This window comes from Pieris napi, chromosome 1 (genome assembly GCF_905475465.1).
Source record: "Pieris napi chromosome 1, ilPieNapi1.2, whole genome shotgun sequence".
In the NCBI taxonomy this organism is placed as follows: domain Eukaryota; kingdom Metazoa; phylum Arthropoda; class Insecta; order Lepidoptera; family Pieridae; genus Pieris; species Pieris napi.
Genome location: NC_062234.1, coordinates 9,836,073 through 9,857,445, shown reverse-complemented (window position 1 = coordinate 9,857,445; position 21,373 = coordinate 9,836,073). Strand labels below are relative to the sequence as shown.

At 32.3% G+C, this 21,373-nt stretch overlaps 3 protein-coding genes across 9 annotated transcripts; all 3 read left to right on the top strand.

The window, feature by feature from the left end:
• Positions 1-1,359: 1,359 nt before the first annotated feature.
• On the top strand, positions 1,360-4,010 carry LOC125063487 (GPI transamidase component PIG-T). Of its 3 annotated transcripts, none has more exons than XM_047669970.1 (4): positions 1,360-1,416; positions 1,492-1,719; positions 1,824-3,116; positions 3,747-4,010. In XM_047669970.1, exons 2-4 carry the CDS (start codon positions 1,560-1,562, stop codon positions 3,965-3,967), a joined length of 1,674 nt encoding a protein of 557 aa, XP_047525926.1. In that variant the 5' UTR covers positions 1,360-1,416; positions 1,492-1,559; the 3' UTR covers positions 3,968-4,010. The 3 variants fall into 3 exon arrangements, with proteins under 3 accessions (XP_047525926.1, XP_047525916.1, XP_047525934.1); XM_047669960.1 differs by having other exon boundaries at positions 1,361-1,421; XM_047669978.1 differs by having other exon boundaries at positions 1,383-1,409.
• A 1,569-nt stretch (positions 4,011-5,579) lies between these two features.
• Positions 5,580-14,074, top strand: LOC125063462 (calponin homology domain-containing protein DDB_G0272472-like). Of its 5 annotated transcripts, none has more exons than XM_047669933.1 (7): positions 5,580-5,703; positions 6,033-6,109; positions 7,260-9,583; positions 11,698-11,802; positions 12,008-12,185; positions 12,475-12,613; positions 12,871-14,074. In XM_047669933.1, exons 2-7 carry the CDS (start codon positions 6,037-6,039, stop codon positions 13,604-13,606), a joined length of 3,555 nt encoding a protein of 1,184 aa, XP_047525889.1. In that variant the 5' UTR covers positions 5,580-5,703; positions 6,033-6,036; the 3' UTR covers positions 13,607-14,074. The 5 variants fall into 5 exon arrangements, with proteins under 5 accessions (XP_047525889.1, XP_047525879.1, XP_047525896.1 ...); XM_047669923.1 differs by having other exon boundaries at positions 5,604-5,864; XM_047669940.1 differs by lacking the exon at positions 5,580-5,703 and having other exon boundaries at positions 5,874-6,109; positions 12,475-12,576; positions 12,871-13,049.
• Positions 14,075-14,213: 139 nt separating this feature from the next.
• Positions 14,214-18,328, top strand: LOC125063506 (ras-related GTP-binding protein C). Its single transcript, XM_047669987.1, has 8 exons — positions 14,214-14,372; positions 14,446-14,579; positions 14,666-14,894; positions 15,008-15,103; positions 16,247-16,465; positions 16,903-17,045; positions 17,263-17,411; positions 17,893-18,328. Exons 1-8 carry the CDS (start codon positions 14,358-14,360, stop codon positions 18,048-18,050), a joined length of 1,143 nt encoding a protein of 380 aa, XP_047525943.1. The 5' UTR covers positions 14,214-14,357; the 3' UTR covers positions 18,051-18,328.
• The last annotated feature ends 3,045 nt before the right edge of the window (positions 18,329-21,373 follow it).

Here is a 21,373-nt window from a genome sequence, read left to right as displayed (position 1 = left end):
TTTTCCCTTATTTCAGTAAAAAAATGTTAATGAAATAATTTGATTATTAAAATAAGCGTAAAAAGTTTTCAACCAATTATTATTGTTAACCATATTATTTATACATTAATGAGGTTGCTAACTCTATTCAGAACATTTTTTTTTTCAACACTGACTTAGCGCACTCTGCTGACGCATTTGAAAACTAATTCACGTTCCAATTAAGCTTCAGCATTATGCGGCATTGTGCGGCACTGAGTCGCATTATGCTCTGTAATTGGAAAACGCACAAGATAGCCAAGTATAATAAATACAAAAGTCATATTATGTCCCTTAGACACAGGTGACACTGTACAAGGACTGTATCCGACCATGAAAGACGTACGCTAGCTTAGTCTTCGCGCATTGTGCCCCTAGCCATATCCACCGGCTACAGGCGCTCCAGCACCATTTATGACAATCGTGACCAGTACGCCCTTCTACGTGAGGAACGTCGATCTCCTGAACCACGACCTGGAGGTCAAAACCATAGCCCGATGGATGAAATTGGCGTCCGCACGCCACTTCGACCAGGCTAATACATCATCTCAACCCATTAGTGTGTAAAAGCATCAATTATTACCCGACAAAAAAGCCCAACATGTCCTAACGGATATATAATATATAATAATAAGAGCTAACAACAAATTAAAAGCCGCAGGCGCGGTAAATTAAAAATCAAAACAGGTTAGGGTAAAAAACCACCTACACCGGGGAATGCGTGGACCTTAACTGCCTACTTCGCTCACTCCAGTGAGCTTTCGTCCTGCCCTTCAGGCGAATGACCACCCTGTGATGGCCCATAATTAATTTTTACACGTTATTTGATGTCGATTTTGGACAATTTATTGCTGATTTTATTCATAAAATTATTTCTTTTAAATCTAAGAGGTTATGATTTTGGTGCTGTGACGATTTTTTTGTAGAAACACTTTAAAATTAAAATTGTATTCATATTTTTTTAAATGTGGAATATAAAAAAGTAACTATTTATACCTTTGTTTGTTTGTACAGTTTGAAATAACTTTAATTATTTTCAAAATCTCCGACGAAACGAAAGCCTTACAAATTTTTCAACAATAAAAAATATTTACTTACGAAAATTTCGATAAATGCCAACTTAAAGAAAAACACTGGTCAATTTTCTGTCACTGTGTTGGTATTGATTGCGAGAAGCACGCGAGAGCATTAGTTTTGAGAGAGCTCAATTGTGCGAAGCGTAGCTGTAGTTGGAACATTCAACGTTGAGCATTAGGCCGCATAATGCGCTCTAGTGCTGTAATTGGAAAACGCACATGTACTTGTCATTATCAGTCTACAAATATCTAATCTGTGTTTATGTGTTGTCAACTTGTCAGTAGTATTATGTTTATGTATGAGAAATTGGAATTTAGAATTGTAAGGTGATGTCAATTTAAAATAATTATTAAGTAAACGTTAACGACCTATAATAATTAATAACATTAATTTTAGGGGACCAGGAATAGCGGTGTAACGGTGTAAAAAAGTAAATGCTGTCAAAACGAGTTTAACTAATTCTAATGTCGAAGTTTCGAAATATTATTTTTCTCTTGTTTTTAATTTCTCAAACCATCAGTGTAAGCAGCGATGATTTTAAGGAGGAATTATACATCAAACCTTTACCGCCTATGCACTTATATGTATATTTTCAATTTATTACACTAATCACAGGAGATGCATGTAAGTTTAATTTTATAATTCCTTGTCTTATCAGTCCAATGTGCTTAATAGATACATATTGGAATAAAAAAGTCCACAAGCATTTTATCATATAATTCTTTTAGATGAACACTCTCATCTAGCACCTCGTTCCTTAAAGGAAATAATGTCAAGGTTTCAAGTTGAAGAGTTACACTTGACATTAACAGAAGGACAATGGCGACACAAGCAATGGGGCTACCCAGTCATGGATGCAGCACCAGGTGCTGAACTTTATGCATGGTTCTCACCAACTGTAACTGATGTCAACGCTAATTGGAAAAAATTAAGTGCAACACTTTCCGGCCTATTTTGTGCATCATTAAATTTTATTGATGCCCACAATACAATCAGTCCTAAAATGGCTTTGATACCCGTAGGAGCTATGAACATAGGCCTTAATTATACATCACAGTTTGCAAGATATGCATCTTTACCTCGAGAAATAGTTTGCACTGAAAACTTAACACCCTGGAAAAAGTTATTACCCTGTGAATCAAGCCATGGTTTTGCGTCACTTTTAAACTCAAGGCTCATTCACAATACAAACTACCATTCTATAGGTGTACATATAAGAAAAGTTTGCTCAAATAATGAATGTACTAATTACAATTTTGAGGTGAAGCAAACAGTTGCCCTTGTGTATGATTTCAAAATTATAAATAGTATCAACTGGTCCTTTAAATTATTATTTGGGCAAGGATTATTTGGTGGATGTCCACTTTCATCATCAAGTAAGATTTACATTGATGTTACATCAAATGACACTTTGCCATTCAAATTGTCACCAAAGCCAATCAGTATTATTCAGTCCCAAAGAGGGGGAAGTGACACATTATTAGCTGTATATGATATAAAAGCTGACAGCCCTATGATAAATATTGGAGCCAAGCATAGCATAGATAATAAGTTTTCAGTAACTATACCTCCACCACTGCATTTCAATCGCTATGTCCTAGGTTATGGTAAAGAATTTGGTGGAATTGTTACAGAAATAACAAATACCTATTGGGCACCAATTGATATAATTCTATTAGAAAATGCACCATGGTGGTTACCAATACAACTAAGCACTCTGAGAATAAATGGAGAGGCAGAAAGTAGTCTTATTTTAAAACAATATTATTCACCAGGCCGCAGTAGACAAAGACCTTACCACTTAGAATTACTTATGAGACTGCCACCTAAATCAACTACAACAGTGACAATTGACTTTGAATTCGTATTTTTAAAATGGCAGGAATATCCTCCAGATGCAAATCATGGCTTTTATATTGGCTCTGCTTTAATTTCTGCAAAACTACCAACAGCCAAGAATTATACCAGTATACCAGTTGATGGCACTACATTGGAGTCAGTAATTAATGCTTCAAAACCATGTAAGTACCATATGAAGTTTATCATAAATTGTAGACACTCCCATCTAAGGAGCTTGGTAAGCTCAGTAGGGCGGGTCAGTACTTTAGTCCGGACGATCGCTACAACTCTATAAAACGCAAATCCGATGCCACATGGAGTACTGATTTCACCTCTGGCCCCTCCCCATTGACAGCTTCTTCCTTTTGACCGCACCCAACGCAATGTGGCTCCAATCGTCGACGACCATGTTCTTTCTGATCGGTTAGATCCTTTGGCGGTGTGTAGCCATTTATGATCTCTCTGCTACTTCTATCGCATAGGTGTTGGGGAGGAAATGTTTGCATTAATACCTATGACTAAATTTCATTATTGGACTACAACCCAGAATCCAAATTTCCACCGTTATGTCTGGCGCTTCACGTCAGCGTTTTTTAAGACACTTCTTGCTGTGGCAGCCACCACCACTTTATATAACCAACTGTCATTTCAGATAATTGTGAACCATTACAAGTTCAAGGGCCTTTAAAGGAAGGGAACTTGCCTCATGTCCCATAAAAAATATGGCTTTACCTTAGTCCTATGGGATGATAAATTTAATTTTAGATTAGGTCATATAGAAATTGTTTAAATTTAATTTATTTCTGTTTTAGGGTATCCTGCAGTCTTCAGAACAAATGGTGCTATAGTGTCTTTGCCTACACCTGATTTCAGTATGCCATACAATGTAATATGTCTTGCATGCACTGTTGTAGCATTAGCTTTTGGACCTCTTCACAATATATGTACTAAAGAATTAGTGTTAAAACCATCTGGAACACCGATTTCATTGCGCCAAAGAATAATTAATTTATTTAAGAAAAAGAAAGAATAGTCACAACTTTAATACTACTTAAAATAAAACTATTTAAAACAGACTGTGTTTATATTTTTTTGTTTGTGAAATCTAAATTAAGTTTATTATTCTTAGATTAGGTATAATACCTTTGTAATAAGCATAAGGTGTACTACACGTCGGAAATATCTGCGAACCTCGCTGGAATGCGCTTCCCCGCACCCCGCCCCGTTTTCGCCTATCCAGTACCGTTGCCAACGCAATCGCCGACGCACGTGTATTATTCTTTAATCGCATTTTAGTGTTTATTGTTTCTCTGTAAATTTGTAAATAATTTGAATTTTAAATAATGTAAATAATAAGTATTTGTAAATTTCAAGTAGGTACGAGTATCAATAAAAATAAGTACACAAATAAAATATTTTTTATTTTTACATCTTCAATTTTTTTGCTATCTCTCCAGTTTGTATGACGTCATTAAGCCAGGTTCGCAGATATTTCGATTGAGTAAAGGTGGGAACTGACCAAAGTTACGATGTGTAATGTAGCATTCGCATCGAGTGTGTAACGCATCGAGCATGTTACGCTGTGTTTTAAAATCGGCGTAACATGCTCGTCAAACGTCTGTGCTCCGCTTTCGCCGCCAGTGTTCACGAGATGGCCGACAGTGAGGACGCGTTGGTATCTTTGATTCTACTTAATAATTGTTTCATCCAAATTAAGAAGAAGAAAAAACATTACTGGAGATCAAACTTATTTAAAAACAGAGGCGTATGTGGTGGTTTCTCATTGATAGCAACTTTGAAAAACCAAATGATTACTGGACAGTATAAAAACTTTGTACGCATGTCTCCGATCGATTTTGAAGCACTGTTGAATTTATATGCTCTGGATGAGCTGGGTTCCACAACACTTCCTCTTTTCTTCCATTTTATAGAAAAATACAGAGATTTTTCTTTGTTCCACTCCATGTTTGATTGATTGATTGATTGACGTGTGATTAATCGCGACGCGCGTGCGCCCGGGACGACTTTTGACAAAGAGCGTACTGACCGAACCGCGTAACACTCAAAGGATTCGCCAAAAAACCGACAGCCGGGTGGAGCACTCAAAGCGAGCAACGAGCGGCTCGTTGTTCGCTGGTTTCCCCGTAACACGACGTACTGACTGCACGAATGCTCGCTGTGTAACATTACATTACATGTTACATTACACCTCGTAACGTTGGTCAGTTCCCACCTTAATACCAGTACAAGTAATTTGTCGACATCTCTCCACACCAAGTTCAACTTTCAATGATGTGCTGTCTCCTTATAATACTTAATTATTTACTCCAGAAACACAGACTAGAAAGACTATCCAGGCGTATCACGACTACAAAAGTTGTCTCAGAATTAAAAGAAATTTACTTTGTATTCTCGTAAATTGTGTGTGATTAACATCACATTTCTTGATAATAGGGTAAATCTTGCATTAAGTGCTGACACTGCGTCTTGGTGACAAAGAATTTTTAAATAAGCTTTTATCAAAATTCAAAATGAATCCCAATGTTTAAACAGTATTTTAATTGTGTTAAATATAGAGCTAAAGGGTTCGTGTTATATTTTTAAATACCTATTAAAAAAAAGTAAAGTGCACTTGACAATGACATAAAATTATTTTTGTATGCATTCATTGTTTACATAATTTTTTATGATATTTCTTATTTAATAATTAAAGTGCATTATTCCACAAGTATATTAAAATTTCGCACATAACATATCGACTATATGTGCGTAAGTAGACATTTGAGATTATTATCCTACCCATCGTCCAAATGTAGCGTCTTAACTAGTATTTAGTTAAAGAAATAAGTTCATTTGTGAGAGAAACTATTCTTTAATCGAGTTTTGCAATTAAGAATTTCTTAACCGTCTTGAAGCAGGAAAGTAATAATGTAAGTACTGTTAGGGCGACAGTAGTCAATAAAACGAATGTGTGGAACACTTGTGAATACCTGTTAAGCTACCAGATCTTGTAAAAAGTTAGATTTGTATGCAAGATAACAGCTAGTATTTGAAGCCTGTTCTGGATTAGTGTTTTATTTATAATAAATGATTTGCAGCATCATGCCTCGTCACGAATATAGGACAAACGACAATATATTATTGGATCAAAATGATGACATACTTCGCAAAATGGGTACGTTATATTCACAATTTTGAAAAAATCAGTAGAGCTTTCAAGCTAACGTTTTTGGGTTTAAGAAAAGAGTAAAGATACTATTTTTTTTGTCTACATATACGCTTATCTTTAAAAGTACTTAACGAAATTAAGAATAGGTCAGTCTTAATCAGAGCGACATACATGCTTTGGGAGTCTAATGTCAGGAAGAAAAGTTATGGAATTTTGGTAGCAATTAAAGAGTTTTGTTCAAGGCCAAGCGCTGAATAAAAATTTTGTCTCTACGCCTCGCTTGTTAAAAATTTCATAGGAAATGTAGACTAGATACATTGATATATACAAAAAACCCAAGATGCACACTCAACGTCTAAAAAACGTCCTCAAAAAATGAGCGCAACATTCTAAATTGTGCGCTCATTTCAAATAGTCTCGCGTCTTATAAGTGGAGTCGATGTTATTTATTTGTGTTTTTTTTTATAAATAAATTTATGTACTTTTGAACTTTTTTGTGTGTAGTTTTCGACAAATATATTTACGCTATATAAAGTGTAGGTCAGGAGGTAGCCAATTTAACATTTTTTTTTAATTTAAAGAAAAAACTTTTTAACCGGAATAAAGTTATGTATTATTATAAATTTACAACTATTTAACATCCAACACCTTTTGTCTTCAGTTACCGTGACCACGTACGCTGTAAAGCACCCGAAAAGTCGGATAAATTTAAAATTATGTTAAATAGTTGTAAATAAAAAAGTCATGTTCGACTCCACTCAATACCTTGTCCTACCGAACACGGTCGGTTGTAAAATTTTATTGCTTTAAGTACGTATACACTGCGTTGTAATAACAACTTTAAGCAATTCGCGTAAGGTTGATTTTGCAATAATATATGCTTGTAACATATACTGTTATAGACATACTGTTGTAGAAAGGGACAGAAATAGTGTTTCGGGACACTTTTGAGCGTTACTTTTATTCGAGACTGTGCATGTTGGGTTTTTTGTATATCAATGACTAGATAGGTCAATTGTTCATTTTGTCAAACTGTACAAAGGGTAGGTACGTGTGTGCATTAAATCGCTTATGCAAGGTGGTCTGCGATTTCTTCCTCCTTAGTTCGATTTATAAAATATGAGTGAATACTGTAAATAGTTTGTTTTTATTTCAGAAAAGTATGTTAAATGTCCGCGATGTAAAAATTATCTTCGATGTTACCGCCGCAAGAGGTTAACACTTGACAAAAGAGAATGCAGTAATGTGTGCGATCACTGCTTAAATGAATATCTATTTCGTAAGCCAAGTAGCACACGTGCCAAAGATAGGAAAGCTATAGGTAGGGAATATTCACCATTTAAATATAACAAAAACAAGGTGAAACTATGGCTTTCAAGAATAATAGATTTATTGGAGAGTAATTTAATACTTTACAAAACTGCAAACTTATCAAAACAAGCAGTAAAAAAGGGATTGCTATGCAGTGAATCTCGATATAGATCTTACAAATTCCATGAACCGGTGTTGGACGAAATGTTAAGTTTTTCAAGGGGTCACGCGCAAATTAACGAAAGTTCAGATGTCGTGAATAAACCACAAGTTGTAAGATATGATATTGAGGGGCACGAAGAAACATACAACAAAATAAAATTTGAGAAAGGTTTAGATGATATTGCGTCAATTGATACTTTTCATGATGATGTTACTATTTCATCTACTGATAGTCATCTAAAGCATTCTTTAATGTTACAAGAAAAGTTACACGTATTAAAAAAGGTTATTGTTGAAGACAGTAAAGAAAATAAAAAAAAATATGGCGAGAAATATAGAAGAGTCTCCACAGCTATAAGACGTAATGTTAATTATAAACGCGAAGATGTTCGAGAATTGCCTTTTGAAACACAAATAGAATACGATACACAAAAGTTTTCTGTAACATCTTTAAAGCGGTTTAACTCTTTAGAATCTCTGGTAACTTCAATATCAGGTTTCACGGAAAAAACATTAGAACACAATTTCAGTTACTTTTTTCCTAAAGAAGAACAGGATAAGCACCCTATTAGACGGCATAAAAGCTCTTCTGAAATAATTAAAGATACAATAGATATGTTAAGTGAGCGTGCGGAGTTGGAAAGAAAAAAAAGGGACGAAAAACGTATGAAAAAACTTCAAGAAGAGGAAAAAATTAAATTAGCACGTATGGAAAAGTATAAGCAAAAGACTGAACCAGAAAATCAAACTGATATAGAAGAAAAGAAAGAAGTTACTTTTAGCACCAAAGACACAGATGAAATAGAAAAAGCTAGTATAAAATCATCGAAAGATACAAAATCCGTCAAATCAAAGTTACACAAAGCTGTTAATGATATTACAAAATCTCCGGAGTTAGAATTTAAAAAAGAACGCGACAAATTAGATAAAGAAGTTCTTAAAGAAAATCAAGTGGAGCGCCCTCTTAAAGATAAATCTAAAAAAGATACGGAAAAATCTCCCAAGGAAGATTTGAAAAAAGAAGCATTACTTTCAAGTAAGGAGCAAAAAATAAAAGCAAAAGAAGAAAAAGAAAAACTCTTAAAAATAGAAAAAGCAAAAAAGATGCAAGAACGCGCTGAAAAGGAAGAGAAACTGAAAAATGAAAAAGAAGAAAAAGAAAAACTTTTAAAAATAGAAAAAGAAAAAAAAATGCAAGAACGCGCTGAAAGGGAAGAAAAGCTGAAAAATGAAAAAGAAGAAAAAGAAAGACTTAAAAAAGAAAAAGCAGAACAATCCCTAAAAGAGAAAGAGCGAATACAGAAAGAAAAAAGTCACAAGCCGTCTGACCATGAATTAAAACGTATTGACCTAAAAGAAAAGCACGCGAAAGGTGAAAAGGTTAAAGAACAAAAACATACAGAAAAAGGTAATAGTGATAAACGAATGCAAGAAGACACTGAAAAAAAATTAAAAGAAGAGGCATATTCAAAAATGGCTATAGATGATTCTCAATCAAAACCTGATGAAAGAAGAGGTGTGACTAAGCCAAAAAAAGAGGAGGTGACAACCTTTAAGGAATTGAATATTAGCCAAGTGAAATTGAGAAAACATTCACAGGACAATTTAATATTGCAACTTGTTAAATTAAAACAGTCTGAAAAAAAAGAACCTCGGGGGAGACCACAACGTTTATCAGAAATAAATGTATCCCCTATCATACGTCGGGCACATAAAGACCATAACAATCTCCACGACTCGTGCATTCTTTGCTGTGATTCTGATTTAGCACTTGATGTCGATAATATTGTATTCGGTGAACAAAAATTAAGTGAACCGACAGATCTGGTAATGGGTCGAAAAATTATTAAACTCAAAGAGTCTCCGAGGATTAATAAAAAAGAGGCCAAAAATATTACCGCATTTGAGCCTTTAATGTTTCAATCTACTTTAATTGAAGAAGACTCTCTGAAGACGTCGGATATAAGTACCTTAGTGAAAAGTAAACCTTCACCTGTGTCCAAGCGAGTATGTATTCTATTTATTTTATTATAGTATATATTATTATCTACAAACAAACTAACTATTTAATCCATAAGTATACTCACACAAATAAAAGCATATACATTAGAGTTTAGCTGTCCCTTGGAGAGGGAGATGCGCTCAGTTATTGCTTCATCATCACCAAATGGCGATGATATGGCGCCGGTGAAAGCCGCGACGTTAGAGAAACAGTACATAAAAAGAAGAAAAAAAACATTAAATTTTAAAAGAACATTAAAATTTATAAAATTAAGTATGTTTTGTTTGTCATCGGGTATGTATTTTTTTGTAACAAATTACAAAAGTAGTATCGTAAAGTTCCTCTATGAATACCTACTAATATTATGCCCTATGTATTAATATTATATGTGAACGCATTCACACTTAAACTACTGAGACAATTTTACATAAAACTTGATAAGCCCTATATAGGCTGAACAACACGATACAACTACTAGGAGCAGAGAGCATCAATGTTGTTTGTATAAACGAGTTCAGGTACAGTTTTACTTGTTTATTATATTATATAATATATAAAGACAAAAAACAAAACCCACAAAAAGCTATCCTATAGAATGTGTAACCAATAAAATGATGCATTTTCGGAATGACGTTTTTAATAAAACAAAGGTCTCAGGAATAAAATAAAATATTAAGTAAATAGTCACACATACTCTCTCATACAAGCAAAATACATAATATACGAGATCACAGACACATCAATATTTATATTTTACTAGGGTTGGCCGTTCATGGCATTTTTTCTGTTGGATACCTAAATAAATAAATAAAACTGTACTTACATTACTTTAAAATTGTAAAATAAAATAATTTACTTGTAATACCTATTTTAAAAGTATGCGTTCACTATGTATTTAAGTTTTTAAATTGTCTATTTCTGTCAACTTCAAACTATTGTTTCAATTTTGATAGACCTTATTTTTAAACTGTTTAACGATTTGGATTAATTTATTTTATATTTAATATTTTTCTTTACGTTCATTTAATAAATAATTTGGAAGGGATGTCTAAAAGCAAGAAAGGTGATACAAACACAAAGGTGTGAAAGACAAGATTTTATGATAAATATAGTAGCGATACCTTAAATCTTATTAAATCTACTTTGTAAGCTAAGAAAGCTTCGAACTTCCAAAATATTAGATTAGCGCTGATTTTATCTTTTCTATACGCCTTTTGGAGAAATCTAGTGGCACGGTTGTGTTGTTGTTGTGTGGCAGATTCAGGCAACAAGCGGTCGTTTGCATACGATCAGCTGTACGTTTTGATATTATTTCAGTAAAAAAATATTAAACAGTGCTCTCTAAACAAACAAAAATGGGTGGTACGAGGTAGTTTTGTGTTGTGAGGTGTAAAAATTCCCAATCTCGGAATCGGTAATTGACTTTTTATTCATTTCTGAGACGAAAATATGAAATAAAAATTATTCGTTCCCTACAGCAAGTAGGTCTTGAATTTCCACGACCTGAATCCTGAAAGTGTAGCGTACGAGCCTAGCCTCACACTTCTATACAGTAAACTCGCTGTTTTCGGCATTAAAAGTAAATTTATCCTTCCAAAAAGAAATAATAAAAAGTCTTCAGACCAGAAGTACAGAAAAGACCCCAGGTATTAAAATTTAACCAAAAAAGCCAAGTGAAATAATGTGCAGACTAAATAAACTCCGCGAAAGAATTCTGCACAAACATTCTGAAATCCACACTTGATCATTGTTTGGCACATAGGTATATTATCTCTTATTTTTTTCTTATTGCGTTAAACAAATCGAAAACGTGTAGCGACTTATATGCAAATCATATGAAAGAAACCACCGCGAATTGCCGCCGCAAACCGCCAGATTGCGATGCCGTAGCTCCGCAACGATATTCAAGAGGCGTATACCCTATACCGTATGTAAATATTTTAGGCTGCATTTTTTCGTGTTTTGTCTGAGCGATGCATTGGAGCAAAGAGAGATTGAAAAATGACAAATAATTTTAAATCGGCACTGACACTATCGCATATACAAATTATAATAAACTATATGTATCGAATTAGTACCTATATAATAATTAAAAAATAAACTTTCATTGATGACATAGATTGACCCGGAGGCTGCCAAAGGTGTAATAAGATACGCTCTGTCGGACCGCTCCTTTATCGACAAAGGTTGGACGATGTTACCCACTGAGAAAGTGGTCCGAAAAGTAATATTATATACTTAACCTTTTGTTGTTTTTTTACCATATACAATTTTTTTTCGCTTACTCGTAATGATACATATGAGGTTTTAGATACTTTTTAAGGTATAATACCAAGTTCATTAATACCCGGTTGGCGATTAACTGAATAGAATCATTTTAATATAGCAGTAATTGTATTTATAATATACTACCTATAGTGTTTTTACAGATGAACGTATATCGTATGAGACCAGCACATCCTGAGTTCGATTGGTTTGAACATAACAAAAATAAAAAATTAATGCATTACGATACAGGTGAAAAACTAGCTGAGTTTGATGATGATGGAAAAGGTAGATGGTTTTATCGGAATGGCAGATTAGCTCTCGATTATTACGATGCAGAAGGTATGATTGAACATAAAATAAGCATTACAAAAAATTTGAAACTAGTAGATAACATTTTTAACTAGTTCGACGTGCTAATATTTACTGGGTCAGGTGAATAAGTTGTGAGAAACTTGGTGTAAAAATTCTTAGTTATGCCATTCCATGTTTCGCGCAAGCCTAATATAACATTGCTACGACAAAATAACTCGGTTTTATTGTTTAAGAGCATCGTTTTTATCCTTTATTGGAATAAAAAAAGCAATCCTTTGCTGCAGTAAAATATTTTTACTTTGTGCTATTATTACAGAAACAAACGCTCAACAACGATTTGTAATCTACAGCAACGGTGAGCCAGACGAGCGTGGCCGTCCTCGTCCTTTCACAATACTAGCTACATTTGACTATTTAGGTAACGGTGTGGTGTTTGATCACAGCGGGAAAATAAGGTTAAGTATAGATCCTAAAAAAATTGTTCATCTTTTTATAATACTTTAGCATAGGACCAGCTACAAAGACCCAACTCTGGCATACAGAGGTTTCTACGCCTTTAGCAGGTTGGCACTTGTCCGTGACACACTTGCACAATAGACCTATATATAAAATACCTATAGTATTTTTGAAAAAAGAGATTTTAGTAGTCCAGCTAAAGTACTTAACATATTAATTAAAAGATCTTTTCAAACACTATTCAAAAAAATTTCAGGCTCAAATATAACCAAACGGAAGGAGTTATTTTAGATAAAAGTATTGGGCCTGTATCACATTGGAAATGGCATACGTTAAATGACCCGCCTGTACTTCAACAAGTTATGATTGACACTCAGATGGCGCATAAAGATCCAGAGATACTAAAACTGGGAGGCCATGGGGATGAAAAGCCAAGACAAGATAATGAAGAAATGCTCGCCATCGAATTTGACAACTTTATAAAAGAGAAGAGTAAGAAATTAACCCAAAAATTTAAGCCTTTTCAAATCAAAATGAAGGCACTTAAAATTAACGAGAACTTTTCTTTGAAAGTTCTCGATCAAGCTACAGTATATTTAATTTTTCGAGATGGTTCAACGAATTTGAAATTAAATATAGGAATGATCCTGGATCATAAGGAAATTGTTGATACTGATACAGCAGAAGTTGGAGAAGTATCTAACAGCCTAGAACGCTTTCCCGCCAAAACTGATAGTTTAGCGGGCCTACAACACAGTGTTGCCCATGCTCAACGAGTAGAGCGGGCTCGAATAGAACGTGAGCGACGTTTGCGACCCACTCAGTCTAACACAAGCGCCGATAAACTAACAGCTGCTGCTTCGAAACCCTTGCGGCACCCATTTCGCACGACAGCTATACCTTCAAATCCTTCAATTAATACTACAGAATGTCGTTGTAAATATAGAAAGCCATCTACTTGTAATATTTATTATGATACACGTTTAGTTTAATATATATATTTTATTTTGAAGCTTTTAGTTAAAAAATATTTATTTTCATACCTAAACATGAAAGTAACATAGTTAGGTCTAAACTTCAGAATAATGAGTTACTAGGTATATTACTCAATATAAGTTATTTGTGTATATATAACTTATTTCAATAAAATGTACAAACGTTTAATAATGTAATATTGAGCCGGTAGCGTAAAGGTCTGTATTCACTTTGGTGCGAGTGCAAGCGATTACGGATTAGTAATTGACATTGATTAGTGCAGGGGTGTAGTGCAAGTAGTGTCCAATTATTGTTTAGTGGCTCTGTTAAGTAATAGGCCGGGAGATAGTGACGCTAAATAGTGAGTCATTTGTACCAGTATGGCGGTTCTTCGGGGGTCTTATTACGAAATGAAAAAATGATGGTCATAGCGCTGGTACCGGCGGCCCAAGCTCGTGGTTCCTGGCTCCTGCTTCTCATGCTGTATTTAGTTCTTATAACTTGTTCTGGAATTTCTTGCCACATTTGACAATTTAAAACTGACAGTTGACAACTAACAACGGACTGCGACATTAGGTACTAATATTAACTATCTAACATTATTCATAATTCATATAGTTGTTTCTTTATTGAATCATAATTTTCTTATTTGAAACTAATTAATTTAATTAAAGTTAGAACATTTAAGTTTTTTAATTACTAGGCAAAAGCGTGTCTAAAATCTTACTATTGGTAATACTTACAATTTCTTTGAAATGTAATGATTGAATGGACACAAAAATGGTATGTTACAAAAGTAACTTTCAGTGTAGTTACTCTTTTGAGGCAATAAATATAATTATCATTTGTATTACAGAGTTACCAAGATGAATATGTCGGCTCATTTCCTAAAGATTTCAGCTATGGGCCATTCGAACAAAATGGTGAAAGTGATAATACGTCGTTACAGGAGGATCACAAACCTAGAATCCTTTTGATGGGTTTAAGGAGGTGCTAATTTCAAACCAGAACAATAATTTATTAACAATAACACGTTAGAAGCTTTTTAATTTCATATAATTTTAAACACATTTCAGGTCAGGAAAATCTTCTATTCAAAAAGTTGTATTTCATAAGATGTCACCCAATGAAACATTGTTTCTGGAATCAACTAACAAAATCGTAAAAGACGATATAAACAATAGTAGTTTTGTCCAATTTCAAATATGGGATTTTCCAGGTCAGATAGATTTTTTTGATGCAAAATTTGATTCTGATACAATATTTGGTGGATGTGGTGCACTGGTTTTTGTTATTGATGCCCAGGTATTTGAAATTACTATTTTTACAATTGCATTCTTAAAAAATTTAAAACCATTAATTTAGTTTTGGTAACTTTTGAAGGCATAATATACAAAACTAACATTATTTAATTTCAGGATGATTATCAAGATGCCTTAGATAAGTTGCAACAAACAGTTACCAAAGCATACAGAGTGAATAGTAGTATAAAATTTGAAGTATTTATTCATAAGGTGAGTATGTGTTAAGGATTAGTATTCCTGTTGTAAAGGATTGACAGTTGTTGCCATAACAAATGTGGATATATATATATATTTTAGTGGTGATGGCTAAAATCAACCTTGATGTCATATAGATATTTCCTTCTATGTATGCAAATAATGTTTACTTGTGAAGGTAAATATAACAAACAGATGTAATCTGAGGCAAAGTCCTGAAGCCAAGTTTTGTAGTAGCATTGTTATATAATTGATATTGATACAGACAGAATATATATACAGTCAAAACCGGTTATAACGACATTGAAGGGACCGTATAGTTGCGACGTTATATCCGATAGTCGTTATAAGCAATGTCATAATATATTATATATACACAAGTATAGTTAATATGTATGTACACTATCTACAAGTTATATTATCATAGTTATCTATCTAGAATAGGTAGGTATGGGTTATAATATGGTATGTTAATATTATAATATGTAAACGAGTCAAAAAAGAAACAAAAATATTTATTACGAAATAATTAGGTACAAAAGTAATCAATCATTTTGGTCTTTTTTTTTTAGCCCAGTCTCAAATATTTTTTTGCATTTTACGTTTCATACTCCTTAAGATATGAGTATCACCAGTATCAAACTGTTCGTTAAAGGCAACAAATTTTTGCAAAATTGTTACAGCGTTAAGAGCCTCCGAAATCGTTGTTGGCTGAAACTGTTCGTTGGGAGAAAGTGCGTAGGTAATAATATGCCTAAATATTCATTCAATGGCTTTAAATAAGGTTTAAAATCGTTTGTATTGTTTTGTTTTGCTAAGACAAGAAGCGGTTGGTCGTTATAGCCGATGAATATCGATAAAATTTCGTCGTTGTAAGCGATATGTCGCTGTATCCGATGTTGTTATAAGCGGTTTGTTTACTGAATAGTTACTAGGGATTCGGGCGGGACCATACAATCTGGTTGTAATAACCGATAGGTCGTTGTAAACGATGTCGTTATAAACGGTTTTGACTGTATATATATATATTAGTCAATTATAATATTGAAAAAATCAAGTAGATAATAATAAATATATTGAATCATTATAATGAATATTAAAATAAAAACTACCAGCAAGCATTATATTTTAATCTTCTATTTTAAAATTCCATTGTAGGTTGATGGACTGAATGACGATTACAAAATGGAGACACAAAGGGATATACATCACAGAGCCACTGAGGATTTAGCAGAAAATGGACTGGAGCATGTTCACTTATCATTTCACTTAACTTCAATCTATGATCATTCAATATTTGAAGCATTTAGTAAAGTTGTACAAAAGTTAATTCCACAATTACCAACATTGGAAAATCTACTTAATATACTCATATCAGTAAGTATTTGTTATATAACTGAGCACTGATTGATTATATATAATAAATAAAGTTTTTAATTATATAATAATATAAGATGTGATAAATGCATTTATTTACAATGTTAAATGTGAATTTATTATTAAAAGGTATTAGAGGCTCTGTGCTTAAATGGTACTGAGTGCTTAGCGTGAGAATCAGCCTTTGTTATGTTGTGAACTATGACTCCCGCAATCCGCATGTCAGAATACATTGTTAACATATGGGAGTCATTGTTAGGCTCAAATTTATGAGGTGTATTGAGACTTTTTATCTACTCAGTAGTTAGTAACTGTAACTTTTAATCCTGAGACTACACAAATTGTTACCCTTGTTTAACCATAGATAAATTTAAATTAGCTTTAAAGGAGATTGTTTGGACAAGTCTTTCAAGCTCCAAAAAATTTTATATTTTCAGAATTCTGGTATAGAAAAGGCATTCTTGTTTGATGTTGTATCCAAAATTTACATTGCAACTGACAGTTCACCAGTGGATATGCAAAGCTATGAACTTTGTTGTGACATGATTGATGTTGTTATTGACATATCTTGTATTTATGGGTATGTGTAATACTTCGACTTGTAGAAAATTATTATATTGTAATATATATAGTTGCTATAAAAGTTTACCAGTAAACTTATCAACACTGGCTTTTAAAACCTTCCTTATGCAACAATTTCATAAAATTCTAATTCAATAATTTCAATATTCTATATATAAGATTTCCTGTTAATACAAAGTTTTTCATAAATATATTATTAACAATTTTTTTTACAGTATGGTGGAAGAAACAGAAACAAATACATTCAACAATCAGAGTTCAAGCCTAATAAAGCTTAATAATGGTACAGTTTTATATTTAAGAGAGGTCAACAAGTTTTTAGCTCTAGTTTGCATACTCAGAGAAGAAAATTTCCAAAAACAAGGTAACAATAATTTTGTAAAATATATTATTTATGAAATTGGCTTGCCGAAGTTGTACTTGGGATAAGCCTGTTTCGGATCTATAACTGATAAATTTGATTAGCTTGGTTTACAAAAAGATATAAATGTTGGGATAAAAACTAATTGTGTTTAATGAAAATATCATAGTTTTAATAGTATGATACCATAGAATTTAAAAGATAATTGGTAATTAACTTTTTAATTAGTAAACATTATTATTTATATGCTTTCCAGCATGAGAATTGTGTTCATTAGAGATGTTATCATACATGTAGATAGATAGAGAATTATTTACTATATATAGTTTTATCTTTTTCTTTAAATTGTACAAAAAAAACTTTCCTCTTAATTCATGGTCTATTTGTGAAAACTGTATGGAATCCATTCCATAGTTTAAACAATCGTAAGTATACAGTGAGAAGCAACTGTTACTTTATGTAAAACCAATCAATTTTGTTTCAGGTGTGATTGATTACAACTTTTTGTGCTTCCGTGATGCAATAACTCAAGTATTTGAACTACGCAATAAAACACAAAATATTACAATGTCTCAAATTGAAAACAATCTTCCAAACGGTGCAGGAGATTCAGTAGAGAGTACATCTGACCAGTTACCATAGCACAAAATACATAATCATCAAGTATCTATATAGTTAAATTTTGTTTTACTTTAAATGTACATCTGAATATTTTAGATATAAACTAATATGCTTGTAATACTTATTATTGTAAAAAATATATTGCAAAGAAAATCATATATTTTAATCTTGTATTTTAATTTTATACTAATTCTATCTATCTGAGATATAACGAGTTAAAAGCACATCTTAATGGTCAATGCATATTATGTGGGAATTAATATTAAGCTGGTTTTATTATATAATTAAACTACTTCTCATTTCTTTTATTATTATTCATTATTTGGGTTTTTTATTTTAATAATGGTAAATATGATATAAAAGTACACAATTCTGAATAAAAAAGTACAATTTATAATGATTATTTTTAACTATTTAAATGTTTGTAATTATTTGGTTAAATTCGTATGAATAAATCCGTTGCACAGATTTGTAAACATTAATAACTCATCCATAATAAACACAGAAATGAGAGTAATAGAAATGTATATTATGTACTATCAATAATACATATATACTAACATACAAACCTTTGATCAAAATGCTAATGTTTCAATAATTATCTATTTGCACACAATTAGACGCGGTTGTTTTCCACTTTATTTCCTAAGTTATTTAGTAGACCTCTATGTATGTGATATGTTGGAATTGGATATTTGAGTGATGATCAATTTACAATAAAGGCCTTCAAGTACATGGGTTAAATTTCGTAAGTGTTTATATGTTTGTCTACAAATTTCTGTACAGAACTAGAAGTCATTTATACGATCCTTCCGTTTAATTTTAATCATGTATATTCCAAATTTCATTTAAATCAGTTCAGTAATGTTTATAATATGGGTACCACACATTTCTGAAGGAGGAAAGGGTCGATTTTTTACGTAACTGTGTCTATGGTCACGTTAAACATCATTGAATAATAAAGCTTTGACCCGCCTAAACGGAAACTAGCAAGATCGGGTAGGTGGTGTTGCGTCAAGAACTGGTGGCGATTTGATGGGGTGGATTTAGTCAAAACATCGACATTATTTTGTAAAATTTATATGCAGAAAAGAACAGATTGTGATAGGAACTTAATATGTCATAATGATAAAATATTACGATTTTTTTTCCAGATAACGAAGGCTATTTATTGAATAAACATTTATTTTCATTAAATATAAAAATTTCAAATCGTGACTACTTAATTCGTTTAATCAGTGACTTCGAAGTACACACTACTGCATATAGACTGTAATAATAATAATAATAATAATAATTTATTTTTTGCAAGAATATGGTACAAAATGTTAAGGTGATACAATCATAAATCGTTCGCATATTCTGCCACACACGATGGCGCGCAAATTTGTCTTAAAGTATTTCACATTATTATTCAATGTCAATTATTCTTATACTATCTAGTCTATTATATTATATACATTATATCATTAGCTTTATATCAATTACGGTGTTTCATGCAAATAATCATTTATTGAATAGTACATTTTTTCTAAAAGTAATTCACTAAGTCGCTTTTTAAAGAATCTAGACGGAAGATCTTTTAATTCTTTTGGTAATTTATTGTAGACTTTAATTGCCATACAAAAGCTGTTTTTCCGAAACAGTTCCAGATTGATTTTTGGCACAGCCAATTTCATCCCATGTCTACTTCTTACTTCAACTTCTACATTCGACTTAAAAATATGTATGTTTCTGTGCACGAATAAGGATATCTCTAAAATATAAATACATGGAAGAGATAAAATTTTGAGCTTCTTAAATAAAGGTACGCAACTATCAAGACAGTTTGCTCCACAAATTGCTCTAATACATTTCTTTTGAGCCTTAAATACCCTATTTACTTCGACTGAATTTCCCCAAATTATAATTCCATATCTAAGTATAGATGAAACATATGCATGATAAGCAGCTAATACCGTAGCATGGTTAACAGTTTCCCTTAGTCGTTTTAACACAAAAACAAAACTGTCTATTTTGTTCTGTAATTTTTCAATATGTGCCTTCCAACTACAAAATTTATCTATCGTTATACCTAAAAATACACACTCGTTCATTATGTCTAGTTTATTGCTTTTATATTGTAAGTCTAATTGTGTTTTAGAGTTATATGTCTGAAAATGGATTATGTTAGTTTTGGTCATGTTTATTTGTAGATTATTGGAATTCATCCAGTTAATGGCGTCGTCTAGAGATTTAATTAAGTTGTTTTTTAAGTCTTGTTCGTTTTTACTTTTTATTATAAGTGTAGTGTCATCAGCAAATAGTATACAGTTCTGGTGTATAGCATCTGGAAGGTCATTTATGTATGTTAGAAAAAGTAGCGGGGCCAAAATACTGCCTTGAGGTGTTCCGTACTCATTTTTCTTAAAATTGGATCTATAGGTTTTTTGCTCTAATTTACAAATCTTTGTTATCTCCACATATTGCATTCTATTTTCAAGGTAACTTTTCACCCAGTTATAAGCATTACCTCTTATTCCGTAGCAATCTAATTTTTTTAAAAGTCTTTCATGACATACAAAGTCAAAAGCCTTTGTCATATCTAGAAAGATACAACCTATAAGCATTTTATCATTTAAGCATTCAGTAATTTGTTTGACTAGGGAAAAGCACGCAAGGGTGGTAGAACAATTTTTTCTGAAACCAAATTGTTCTTTTTTTAAAATATCGTATGATAAAAGGAAATTCTCTATTTTATTATACATTACTTTTTCGAAAATTTTAGATAATATGGGAATTAAAGTTATTGGTCTATAATTAGTCATTTGTGTTTTTGCTCCTTTTTTATGTAATGGTTTGATAATTGATATTTTTAGTTTTTCAGGAAAGATTCCTTCTACCATCGATAGATTAATTATGTATGTCAGTGGATCAAGTAGGTATAAAGCGCATGATTTAATTGTTTTGGTATCTAAATTATCGTATCCTGTAGATTTTGTATTTTTTAGCGATGTAATAATTTTTAATATATCCGTGTTATTTATGGGGGAAAGAAAAATACTTTTATGATTTAGAGGGATTTTGGCTTCTGGCAAATTGTTTGTTTTATTTTTTGTAGGCAGTGAGGTAAAATAGTCATTAAATAAGTTGCATATTTCATGTGGTGATTCATATGTTTTGCTATCAATATCAATTGCTTCTATTCCTGAATAAAATCTCATGTCTCGTGTATTTGTTTTAATTACATTCCAGGCTGCTTTAGTTTTGTTTTTTGCGCAATTTATGTATTCTGCATTAGTAAGCTGATGGGACTTATGTATACATTTTTTTAAAATAGATGAGTATTTATTATATGCAGATTT

Bases quoted from the DNA above. Each gene is read 5' to 3' on its own strand.
- LOC125063487 (XM_047669970.1), top strand. From the start codon at position 1,560: ATGTCGAAGTTTCGAAATATTATTTTTCTCTTGTTTTTAATTTCTCAA. The intron at 1,720-1,823 runs GTAAGTTTAATT...TAATTCTTTTAG, and splicing joins ACTAATCACAGGAGATGCAT to ATGAACACTCTCATCTAGCA. The intron at 3,117-3,746 runs GTAAGTACCATA...TTTCTGTTTTAG, and splicing joins AATTAATGCTTCAAAACCAT to GGTATCCTGCAGTCTTCAGA.
- LOC125063462 (XM_047669914.1), top strand. From the start codon at position 6,022: ATGATTTGCAGCATCATGCCTCGTCACGAATATAGGACAAACGACAAT. The intron at 12,186-12,474 runs GTATGATTGAAC...CTATTATTACAG, and splicing joins CGATTATTACGATGCAGAAG to AAACAAACGCTCAACAACGA. The intron at 12,614-12,870 runs GTTAAGTATAGA...AAAAAATTTCAG, and splicing joins GATCACAGCGGGAAAATAAG to GCTCAAATATAACCAAACGG.
- LOC125063506 (XM_047669987.1), top strand. The intron at 14,895-15,007 runs GTATTTGAAATT...ATTTAATTTCAG, and splicing joins TTTTTGTTATTGATGCCCAG to GATGATTATCAAGATGCCTT. The intron at 15,104-16,246 runs GTGAGTATGTGT...ATTCCATTGTAG, and splicing joins TTGAAGTATTTATTCATAAG to GTTGATGGACTGAATGACGA.